The sequence below is a fragment of the Eumetopias jubatus genome, unplaced genomic scaffold, assembly GCF_037043125.1.
Source record: "Eumetopias jubatus isolate StellerSeaLion01/CBP00866 unplaced genomic scaffold, mEumJub1_p1.0 scaffold_1, whole genome shotgun sequence".
Lineage (NCBI taxonomy): Eukaryota > Metazoa > Chordata > Mammalia > Carnivora > Otariidae > Eumetopias > Eumetopias jubatus.
The window spans coordinates 148399333-148410862 of record NW_028274807.1 but is presented as its reverse complement, the minus strand read 5'-3'; the positions used below and the strand labels follow the sequence as shown (position 1 = coordinate 148410862).

At 45.6% G+C, this 11530-nt stretch overlaps 1 protein-coding gene and 2 non-coding genes across 5 annotated transcripts; all 3 read left to right on the top strand.

Annotated features, from left to right (window-relative positions):
- Positions 1 to 2635: 2635 nt before the first annotated feature.
- RPSA (ribosomal protein SA) lies at positions 2636 to 8107 on the top strand. 3 transcript variants are annotated; one of them, XM_028107087.2, is made up of 7 exons: positions 2636 to 2718; positions 3509 to 3674; positions 4593 to 4711; positions 6279 to 6524; positions 7268 to 7396; positions 7504 to 7669; positions 7938 to 8107. In XM_028107087.2, exons 2-7 carry the CDS (start codon positions 3542 to 3544, stop codon positions 8030 to 8032), a joined length of 888 nt encoding a protein of 295 aa, XP_027962888.1. In that variant the 5' UTR covers positions 2636 to 2718; positions 3509 to 3541; the 3' UTR covers positions 8033 to 8107. The 3 variants fall into 3 exon arrangements, with proteins under 3 accessions (XP_027962888.1, XP_027962886.1, XP_087882752.1); XM_028107085.2 differs by having other exon boundaries at positions 2678 to 2767; XM_088026626.1 differs by having other exon boundaries at positions 2718 to 2786.
- Positions 4376 to 4526, top strand: LOC114212372 (small nucleolar RNA SNORA62/SNORA6 family). The gene has a single exon (XR_003609954.1). It is a non-coding gene; the product is annotated as a small nucleolar RNA SNORA62/SNORA6 family (small nucleolar RNA).
- On the top strand, positions 6589 to 6744 carry LOC114212371 (small nucleolar RNA SNORA62/SNORA6 family). The gene has a single exon (XR_003609953.1). It is a non-coding gene; the product is annotated as a small nucleolar RNA SNORA62/SNORA6 family (small nucleolar RNA).
- Positions 8108 to 11530: the final 3423 nt, after the last annotated feature.

Genomic DNA, 11530 nt, shown 5'->3' with positions numbered 1-11530 from the left:
TCATTTCCTGAGAGAGGTTAAAGGACTTCTTCAGAGTCACACCATGTGGCGAAGCTGGGATTCTAATGCATGAGCACTTAACCGACTGAGCCACCCAGGTGTCCCCCTTTTTATTATTTTTTAAAGATTTATTTATTTTAGAGTGTGCAAGCAGGAGGGAGGGGCAGAGGGAGAGAAAGAACCCTGAAGCCGACTGTGCCCTGAGCATGGAGTCTTACATGGGGCTCAATCCCATGACCCCAAGATCAGGAGCAGAAACCAAGAGTTGGAAGCTCAACGAACTAAGCCACCCAGGCGCCCCAAGTTTTTATCTTTTTAAATATGAACCCCAGAAATCAAAAGTTTACAAAAGATAGGCTCTGAGATTTTTATTAAAAACTGGCATGAACAGGGACACCTGGGTGGCTCACTCAGTTAAGCGACTGACTTGGTTTTGGCTCAGGTCATGATCTCAGGGTCGTGACATTGAGCCCCTCGTTGGGACTCTGTGCTTAGCTCAGAATCCACTTGGGACTCTCTCTCTCTCAAGTAAATCTTTTTTTAAAATGGGCATGAATAAAAAATGTTGCGAAAACTTGTGCAGAGGACGGGGAGGCAGCAAGGTGGCCACAAGAACACTACAGATATTCTTTGGTAAATGCCTCTTGGGGCAAGGGCTCCTCACCATGGTTTACTGCCACCACAGTCAGGCATTCATCATCTCTGGACTTTTGTCAACTCATTTCCTCGCCAAGGATTTTCATCACACAGTTGAGTTCTCAAGAGCAAAGGTATTGGGGCGCCTGGGTGGCTCAGTCGGTTAAGCGTCTGCCTTCAGCTCAGGTCAGGATCCCAGGGTCCTGGGATCGAGTTCCGCATCGAGCTCCCTGCTCAGCGGGGAGCCTACTTCTCCCTCTGACTCTGCCTGCTGCTCCCCCTGCTTGTGCTCGCTCGTTATGTTTCTCTCTCTCTAATAAATAAAATCTTAAAAAAAAAAAAAAAGAGGAAAGTTATTTTGTGAGAAAAATATTTTGTGGAGAAACACCTAAACATAATTACAGTACCATGTCCTCCTTGTAACAAAGGAAGTAGTCTTGGGACTGGAGTGTGCATATGGGAGGGAGCCTAGGGTGGCTTGGGAGTGTCCCAGAAGGCCCTCCAGAGGTCATGCAGTGACAGAAAACTGCCCCTAAAAGCCAGCCATTACCTTTTCATATAGCTACTTCTTTTTCTTGTGAAAGCCAAATTGTCCAGATATTTTCAGCAGTTTCTAAGGATGCTTATTGCCATGACTAAATTTACTTCTTTCCATCTGTATCAGGTTTTTAAACTGCAATGGGGTTTTGTTGCAATGTAAAACTGTGTTCCTCAGAAAATTTCAAAAATACTAAAAATGAGAGGGGAAAAAAACTCACCCAGTTTCTCTACTTGTACATTAGCGGTTCTCACCCTGGCTGCACATTAAAATTATCTAGGGAGCTACTTTTAAGAATCAGATTTTTTAAGTCCTGGAAATGCAATATAATATACAACGTGGTGACTATAGTTAATACTGTGTTGCATATTTGACAGTTGCTTAGAGGGTAAAAGTTCTCGTCACAAGTACAACAAACTTTTTAACTGGATGGTGACAGATGTTAACTGGATTTATTGTGGTGATCATTTCACCATATATACAAATATAGACTAGGTAGTACAAGTGAAATGTTTTATGTCAATTATACTTCAATTTTAAAAATCGGATTTTTAAAATTGAGGCTGGGCATATGTTTAAAAGCTCTCCAAGTGATTCTCAGGTGCGGCGGAGATTGAAACCTACTATGTAATTTAATAACTCGGCTATTTTTTTACCATCATCTTTTAATGTATAGGGCTTCAATTATTTATTTATTTCCAGAGAGAGACCCCTCCCCAGGGAGCAGTGGAGGGAAGGGAGAGAATCTTAAGCAAGCTCCATGCTCTAAGCAGGGCTCGATCTTACGCTCTGAGATCATGACCTGAGCCAGCATCAAGAGTCGGTAGCTTAACCAACTTAAACCCCTTTTTTTTTTTAATTGAAGTACAGTTGACACGGGTTTCAATTTTTTAAAATAATCTCCCTCACCCTGCAGTTCTTGTTTGTACATAGAGTATCTTTTGAATATTTCTCGGTGGCTGCACAGTACTATATGAACAGGATACATTTTTCATAACTAACCTATTGATATTCCTTTTCTTCTATTAAAAAACAAACAAACCTTGCCATCTGTACAGTCTTTTCCTTTTAATTATTTCAGGAAATTTCCCGTAAGTCAACTTTAAACATCTGAATTACGTACTGCCAAGTTGTTCTCCAAGAAATGAAAATAATTCCAGCTTTTGTTAATCGAATATTTAGGCACGTTGTGTTCAACAGCTTCATACGTAACGGAAACTGCAACTTAGGACAGATAGGTACCGGCTCAAGCTCCCGGCGACCCAGGCCTGAGCGAAAATCGGAACCGCTCTGATTGGCCGCCTGCAGGCGCTCGATTCTGACGGAGTACTGGGGTGGCGGCTGCCCGGCGAGGAACATCTTTGCGGCGCCGGAAAGCACTAACGGTCGCAAACGGCCCTGCTGAGTTAGGGCGCCCATCCGCCCTTCCGCTCGGCTTTTTTTTTTGTTGTCATTGGTTGGCGGAGGAGTATATAAGAACGTCATTTCCGCCCGCCTGTCCTTTCCGAGCTACCCGGGGAAGGGTCCATACGGCGTTGTTTTGCGTGAGTGCCTTATGGGGTACCCCAGCCGCTCCGAAAGCCACCGGAACAGGTTCCTGCCGGAGTGAGGGGTGCGAGGACTGGGATAGAAGCTAGGAGGGAGAGCGGCTCTGTCTCCTGCCGACGCGCTCCACCTCGGCCCGGCCGCCCGCACGTGGCCGGGCTCCGGCCCGCGAGTTCCCACAATGCCCCGGGAGCGGGCGGAGGTCGTGCTGGAGCCGGGGCGAGGGTGCGGACCGGCCTGCAGCTGGGCGGCGGGGCTGCAGAAAGCATGGCCCACGCCCTGCGCTGCGATCGCTTCGGACCCTGGCGCTCGGCCGTGAGTTCGGGCCCAGGCGCCAGTTTACAACAGCGGTTTAGGCTGTTGGTTTTTCCCGTTTGTGTTAAGATTCTTGGCAGGGTTTTGCAGAAAAGTAGTTGTAACCCTAGAGAGAAAGAATTCTGAAGCGCCCGCCTGCAATCTGTTTGAAAATAGACTTGTTTCGCATCAGCACTCGCGTTGCTCATCCATACCTTCACTCCAGGTTACTCTGGAGTGTTACGTGGCAATTCACCATTTTCGTCGTTTAATTATTTAGGTGTTTTTCCCATCTCCACACTCAAAGATTTGCTGTAATTTTACAATGTGTAGGATATGTCTGTCTCATCTCACTAGATTGTAAACTGAAAGGTGTGGTCCTTGGGTTGCATTTAAATATGAAGGTGTTGGCTCTGGAGTAGTTAATGCCTCTGGTCCCTTAACCCACCTAAGTCACTGGAATGAAAATGAATGGGTCATTAACTTGTTTTTCAGGTTCCCGTCGTAACTTAAAGGGAAACTTTCACAATGTCCGGAGCCCTTGATGTCCTGCAAATGAAGGAGGAGGATGTCCTCAAATTCCTTGCAGCAGGAACCCATTTAGGTGGCACCAACCTTGACTTTCAAATGGAACAGTACATCTACAAAAGGAAAAGTGATGGTCAGTCATTCCTTTGATTTGTGGAGAAGGGCATTCCAACTAAGTAATAAATGAAACCAGATCACTACTTTGGAAATAAGCTTTAAAACTAAGTTAAAAGTGGGGTGCCTGGCTGGCTTAGTCGGTAGAGCATGCCACTCAATCTCAGCGTTGTGAGTTTGACCCCATGTTGGATGTAGAGATAACTTGTAAGAAATTAAAGTGTTCTGGTGGTTTTGGGAAGGATAGCTTTCTGGGCTTCAGTGCAAGAGTATGTCTATTGATAGGTTATGGGACTTGGGTTGCTCCATGAAAGAGCTGTGAGATGATGAGGAAACTCATTAGTTTATTTTCTAGAGTGCCTTGTATTTCACAGGTACTGATACAGGTTCGTTTGAGTTCTGAGAGTAAAGTAGAGCAAGAGATAGGAAAGAACAATTAGGCTTGGAAGGTACTAGAAAATGGAAGGTAGGTTGTGAAGCCTTTATAGTAAGGCATGTTGGGCAAGGGAGTGCTTCACTCAGAGATGCAGCCACTGAAGGACATAAGCGTGGGAGTGGCATGTTGTAAAGCAGTTTTGGGTGAATCTGGCATGGAGGTAGGTTGAAAGGAAAGTGGCTAGAGGCCAGGAAGTGGGTAAGAACTTGTAGGAATCCATATGGGGGCCTGATGGAGGCCTAATGCAGGAAAAGAAAAAGATGCACTTTGCCTATTGAATCAAGGGTGCACACTATTAAAGCTCAAGGTTGAGGCCAGCCGTGGCCAATGAACTTGTGAGTGTCGGATGTGTGCTATAAAAATGGCAGGATTTTCGCTAACACCAGTAGAGCTTGCCTCTATGACTGGAGTTTGATAGTACTCTCTGCTACATTCAGTTTTTTAAAAGAAAATCCGTTGCAAATTAGGTCAGGTGTTACAAAGCTTTCTGCTATCACCTAGGTATCTACATCATAAATCTGAAGAGAACCTGGGAGAAGCTTCTGCTGGCAGCTCGTGCCATTGTTGCCATTGAAAACCCAGCTGATGTCAGTGTCATATCGTCCAGGAATACTGGCCAGGTTTGTAAACAATATGCTTGGTTTTTATTATAAAAAATAAGCTTACAGACATTGTGGGATATAGGGGAAAGTATAAGAAAATAAAAATAGTCTGTAATTTAACTACTTAACACAAATCTTATATTGCCAGTATTCTATGTCTAAAATATACATACTAGGCATCTGGTGGTTTGTTGCGCTTCAGTTTTCAAGAAAGGTTTTCTAATAGGATACCAGTCCTCCAAGGCTCATCACGTCTCCTAAGAGTAAGAATCTTTGCCATCACAAGTAACTTAGTTTTTTTTAGTGGTCAGGGGGGATAAAACTTGTATTTTGCCCCATTTCTGTTTTGACAATTTTTCTGTTGAGAAAACTAGTGAATTTCTTGAAAATTGATTTACAGTTGACCGTTGAACAACACTGGATTAGGGGCACTAACCCCATGCATGACTGAAAATCTGTGTAACTTGACTCCCCAAAAACTTTACTAATAGCTTACTGTTGACCTTCAGAAGCCTCACGAATAAGAAAAGCAGTCAATTAACACATTCTGTATATGTATTATGTATTATGTTTTTAGGAATACAGCAAGCTAGAAAGGGAAATACTATGCAGTACTATTCAGTGTGGGTTAAACCATGTGGTGTCCAAGAGCCCACTAGATTAAGAGCTCTAGTAAGGATTTCAGTCAGCCCATTTCTAATTTGAAAAGGATGTTTGACTTGGATTTTGACAGGTACTTAAATTGTCTAGTGAGACAAGTTCTTCTGTACTTGTTTAGATTGATGGTAAAACTGGTTCCCATGAATTTAGGGTGTATTTTGCAGGGGGTTATTCCTCAGAGGCTGGCTTGTGACAGGACTTAAAGTTGGGTGCATAGTGGAAGACAGTTTTTGATTAGCACTGTGAATGAACTTAGTGACAACTCATCGTGGCTTCCCTCAACAAAAATTTACAGAGCATGTATATTGACAGTCCAGGCAGTGTTGTTAGGGGTTTGGGATATAGCAGGAAAATACCCAAGTTTGCCTTTCTGAAGGGATGCAGGAAATACATTTTTATGGAGGTAAAAAGGAAGGGAAGGGAAAGAATATGGTATATTCCTGCTTTATATAGGGTAGCTGTGATGAAATTGGACCACATCATGGGAGTGCTTATTGGTTGTCAGGCACTGTTGTATTGATGAATTTAATTTTCATGACCCTGTTGGAAGCACACAAGTAACCTGCCCAAGTCACTCACAGGAGTGGCTTTCTTGGTTCTTGAAGCCAGGTGGTGTGGCCCTGGAGCCTCGGGGATTGAGAGTGGGGAGAGCATTCCAGGCAGAGGGCCTGGGGGTGGGGTATGCTTAGCATTTCTGGACCCTAGTTCTGTAAGTAGTTCTCAGGTAGCACAGAGGACAAAGAATTGCTGGGGGTGTGAAGTGCTTTGATGTTTTCATTGTTGAGCAGGGAAGGTGGGAGGGCTCCCAGCTCCATGGGCTGCTTCAGGTGGTTACAGAACTGGGTGGGTGTCTGCACATGGACACTTGGGGAGTTCTGTGATGCCATCTCTGGAGCACTGCTAACTCTTGATGTTAATTCTTAAGCGAGCTGTGCTGAAATTTGCTGCTGCTACCGGAGCCACTCCTATTGCCGGCCGCTTCACTCCTGGAACCTTCACTAACCAGATCCAGGCAGCCTTCCGGGAGCCGAGACTTCTGGTGGTTACTGATCCCAGGGCAGACCACCAGCCTCTTACAGAGGCGTCCTATGTTAACCTGCCTACCATTGCTCTGTGTAACACAGACTCTCCTCTGCGCTATGTGGACATTGCCATCCCTTGCAACAACAAGGTAACAGTGTGATGACATTTCACTAGAGCCTTGAGTGAATGCTCTCAAAACAGTTGGGCATTCCTCTGCACATTGTTAGAGCTTGGAGTTGAGGCCACTGGCTGGCCGATGAACTCACAAGTGTAGGTAGTGTGCTACACGAGGGGCAAGTCTTTTCGCTAACACCACAAGGGTCTCTGGGCCCAATGAGTGGAGTTTGATAGTAATTCTTGCTACAAGTAAAATTTCAGATGTGTCAGCTTTAAGGAGAAATCCTTTTTTAAATCGTCCGTGTTTTCTTTTCTCCGTGTTTAACTGCTTGGGCCTCAAACATTACTGGGCCTTTTCGATTTTCAGGGCAACTTGATGAATCCTGCTATAAGGTCCTAAAAAGGTGGGTTCTGTATGGTTCACATCGGTCCAGTTTACTGGTCTCAAAATCTTGGTTCCACATAGGAATCATCCAAAGAGATGTTTTAATACCAGTGTCCAGGCACTCGTTCCGGGTATTTTGTTAGATTGCCTAGGGTGGAGTCTTGACAGTTTTTTTTTAATTCCCATGGGTCCAGTGACAATCAAATCAAGGTTGAGACCCACTAATACACAGAGTACTCCTTGTTAAAAACAAGCACTTAACAAACTAAGAGACATGTCTATTTTGTTGATGCCAGGGATCTAGATGATGGGACAAATAGGTGGGATGGGGAGGTGCAAGCTGTTGGGGGTTGACCCAAGTGTCACTTCTTAACCTGGCGCTCTTGCAGGGAGCTCACTCAGTGGGTCTGATGTGGTGGATGCTGGCCAGGGAAGTTCTGCGCATGCGTGGCACCATTTCCCGAGAACACCCATGGGAGGTCATGCCTGATCTCTACTTCTACAGAGATCCTGAAGAGGTAAGCTTCCTCCACAAAGGCCTGTGGTCACATAAGCAAATCAGACATCTTGGTCTGCTTCTTTGAAATAAAATTTGTCTCTATAAACTTTTTTTTCGCTTAACCAGATTGAAAAGGAAGAGCAGGCCGCTGCTGAAAAGGCTGTGACCAAGGAGGAATTTCAGGGTGAATGGACAGCTCCAGCTCCTGAGTTCACTGCTACTCAGCCTGAAGTCGCAGACTGGTCTGAAGGCGTGCAGGTGCCCTCGGTGCCTATTCAGCAGTTCCCTACTGGTACGTGTTGTGATAAGTCAGGCGGATGTTTCGGGTTTTTGGTATTAATTTAACTTTTAAAGGATCTCCATGGCTATTAGCATTGAAAGGTTCTCATCCTAGTGTGCTGTAGCTGTGCCAAGGACTTGACAGCTTGAATTCAGGTGTTTTTGACATGGTCTGGCTGGCTTTGGGTGTTTGTCCTTTGAAATGTGTATTTGGTGGAATTCAAGGCCCAGTGTTGGAGGGAGTGGGGCTGACTGTGTGTTTTTTGGTGTTTCCTTAACAGAAGACTGGAGCGCCCAGCCGGCCACTGAAGACTGGTCTGCAGCTCCCACTGCTCAGGCCACTGAATGGGTAGGAACAACCACTGAGTGGTCTTAAGCTGGTCTTCCACAAAGGCACACAAAATGGAAATAGAAATGGAAAAGGTTGACGGAAAATAAACAGTTTGTGAAAGTCGTGTCCGTTTCTGTTTATTTTGCATTCCAGATCAAGAAATGCCTGGTATTACTTCAGGTCCTGACTTGTTTACTTCTAAAGCCCACTTAAGAGAAACTCTCGAAAGATACTGGTTTCTTGAGAGTTTCTCTTCACTTCCTTTTTGTGTAAGGAGCAGCTGTTCTGAAAATAGATTTAGGGGTGCCTGGGTGGTTCAGTCTGTTGAGTGTCCCACTTCTGATTTCAGCTCAGGTCGTGATCTCGGGATAGAGCCCCAGGGGCGTGGAGCCTGGTTAAGATTCTCCCACCCCACCCCCCACTGGTGTATACTGTCAAAAAAATTGATTTAAATAATGGTAAATAGGTGGTAACCCTGGGAATACTTTTTCCAAGTTCAGACCTGATAACTCTCTCATTGCCATCTGCCCTGGTAAATTGTGGAGCCAGAGTTCGAGCAAATTGCTCTTCAGTGACACCCTTGCCGTATGCCAGTTGGGTGGCCAATCCTCGAGTAACATACGGTATTTGAAAACCTGCCTAGGGCAAAGGTGGGATGCAGTCTTCCCTATTCTGGAACCACTGGAGGGGCCCCAGCCTGTCACCAGGTCAACTTGCCTACTGGTTCTGGGAGGGTTGTACAGGTGTATAAAAATGTTACAACGTTGTGCTCTCCATTATCTGCCATTTTCTATGTATTTTCCATTCTATTTAAAATGTTAGCACTCCTGCATTGATTTCACAATAACATTTGACCCATTAAAAATTCCAGAGAAATAGGGTGGACCCAGGTTTTTGACGAACCTGAATGAGTACATTGATTGACTCCCCTCTTGGAAGAGCTATAAATATCCATGTGACCTGATTCCCAGGGCCACTTCCAATAGTGAAGGGATTCCATAGCTCAAGCATCATTGGCTTCATGGGGATTCTGCCCTGGCTCTGCAGAACAAGTTTGGATGCCTCTACCATACAACTGCAAAGCTCTAGTGTGCTTAGGCCTTGAACCCATAGCACTTTGTAGTGCTGCAAATGGTCATGAACACCAGTTAATTCCTGGAATCAGGATGGCTGGAGGGAGGGACCAGGTGCATGAGGAGGACCAGAAAGAAAATTGGGAGTCGGGGAGAGGTGTAGCTCATTTAACAGCCTATTAGTATGTTTTGGGGTGGAGGGGAGGGGAACAAGGAAAACTGGCATTTCGTGGCAACTTAATCTGTATTCTGGAAAATAATGCTGGCTTCAAAGGCTGACTCCCAAGCTGTGTGTGCTAGTGGCCAGGACCTCCAACCTAGAGCCCTTGCTGTTTTCTTTTTGCCCCTTGCTTGGGCACTTGTCCCCTGGCATTCACACGGTTGTTCCACAAACAGGCTTCTTTTCCTGGAATCTTAAGTTCCTAAACAAGTTCAGAGCGAAGACCACCAGCTGACCTCTCCAGGCATGGTTGGTTTATGCCCAGCATGATGCAGCCAGGAGATGGAAGTGGAATTTTTCACAGATCTTACCAACCTGGCTTTAGTTTGCGCAGGGCTTCACACCCTCTTCCTGCCTCCAGGAGAATTATTTGATCTCGTTTCTCTTGTCAACAGCTGCTGAGATTCTGCTCCAGTTTGGGACCACAAGGTGGCCCAGACCTAAGTCACACCACTCTGGGACAACAGCTGCCCCATGGCTGCAGAGCCTGTACCTTTAAGCCAGCACGAACTGGAATAGGCATTTTTAACCAATCCAAACTCGCTTCGGCTCGATGGTGCCTACCTGATGGTTAGTCCCTATGGCCTGCTGAATCTAAGTGACAAATTAATGTCCCCCTCCACGTGTTAACCCTGCAACTGGCAGCTTTCCCCCTTGGGTGTTAGCAGCCTTGATCTTCCCCGGGGGCTGCTGGAGGGAGGAGGACCTTCCCTCCCTCCCTCCCCTGCCCTGCATTTGATTTGGCCAAGGGGGCCACCTCCTTTTTTCCCTTGGCACCTCTCCCATCTGGTCACACTAGGACAATCTTCCAGGATGCAGTAACTTAGTTCTCTTGTCCCACCTGATCTTGGAAACTGCTGTGAGTAACACATGGCTTATGATTTTTTTCCTCTTTATTGTGGAAACAATACCATAAGAAGAAATGTCCAGCTTAAGATTTTTCTTGTTTTTATCACAGCTTCCAGCTCTTGATGCACTTCTTGGATTTTTGTCTTCTAAACTTACAGAAAGTGAATTACATCCAGAAGTTTCGTAGAGTTGCCCCTTTTGTCCCTCTGCTTTCCTAAATACCTTGGGGGCTTCTTGCATAGAACACATTTCTTAGTACATCCCAGTACAAAGGCAAATCAGCATCCCCACTGAATTCAGCCTAACACAGACCTTGACGCTTGGTAGATACTAGTGAGTGAGTACTCTGAGTGAACAGAGACGATGGTTAAGGATGGCTCGGTCAGTTAAGCATCCGACTCGACTTTGGCTCAGGTCATGATCTCAGGGTTGTGAGATTGAGCCCCGCGTCGGGCTCCATGCTGGGCATGGGGTCGGCTTGGGATTCTCTCTCTCTCCTCCTCCTGCCCCTACCCCCTTGAGTGCTCTCCCTCCCTCTCTCCCTCTTTCCCTCTCTCTCTGATAAAATCTTTAAAAAAGAATAAGTCTTAGAGATTTACAAAGCATTTAAGAAAGAGCTGGAGGGTTAAATTCCATTTGGCAAGCCTCAGGCTCTCAACAAGACTGGAGGTGCCCACTCTTGCACAATATTCGGCAGCACAGGGCTCACTTCACAGGCAGCTGCATCACCTGCTCTAAAACTTCCCTAGGGTGTTACAGTCTGCTCCCCTACGTCAAAGCCTTAATTTCATACGGTGTTTCAGGGACATGCTACACTCCCCAAGGTTGGCTTGGGTTGAGGTCTTCTGGTGAGGGGGTGGGTGAGACTGGGTCTGGTCTGGGCCATGGCCCCGCACCAAGGACACCCTCACCCAGTGACCTGTGAAAGGATTCTGGCTGTTGCATTACCCTGGACATCATGTGCTATGGGTGAAGCCGATAGCAGAGCATACTTGGGAATCAGCTGTGCCTGAGATGATGAAAGCAAGCCCTGCCTAGCTCCTTCCTCATGTATGGCTCTGGGCAAGAGATGTCTCCCAGTGGCCCAAGTGGCCCCAGCATGGGGATAATCATGGGGTTGTTATGATTATTGTTAAGATATATGTTGTTAAGATATAACAGAATCTTAACATAACAGATTGTTATGCACAGCAATTAGCCTGGATCCTGGCCTGTAGCAAACACCCACTCTACGTATCACATGGTCTTTTGTTAGTGCATAATTTAAAAAGAATTTTTAATTGTAAAATGCATCATGTATGCAGATGACTACAAAAGATATATTTGTATATTCTAGAAAAATAAGAATCAAATGAAAGCCTCCGTAATCATTACATGGGTTTTGAAATAGAAAGGTACCAG

Coding starts and splice junctions, on each gene's coding strand:
- RPSA (XM_028107087.2), top strand. CDS start 3,542: ATGTCCGGAGCCCTTGATGTCCTGCAAATGAAGGAGGAGGATGTCCTC. Junction 4,712..6,278: donor CGTCCAGGAATACTGGCCAG/GTTTGTAAACAA, acceptor TTAATTCTTAAG/CGAGCTGTGCTGAAATTTGC. Junction 7,670..7,937: donor TATTCAGCAGTTCCCTACTG/GTACGTGTTGTG, acceptor TTTCCTTAACAG/AAGACTGGAGCGCCCAGCCG.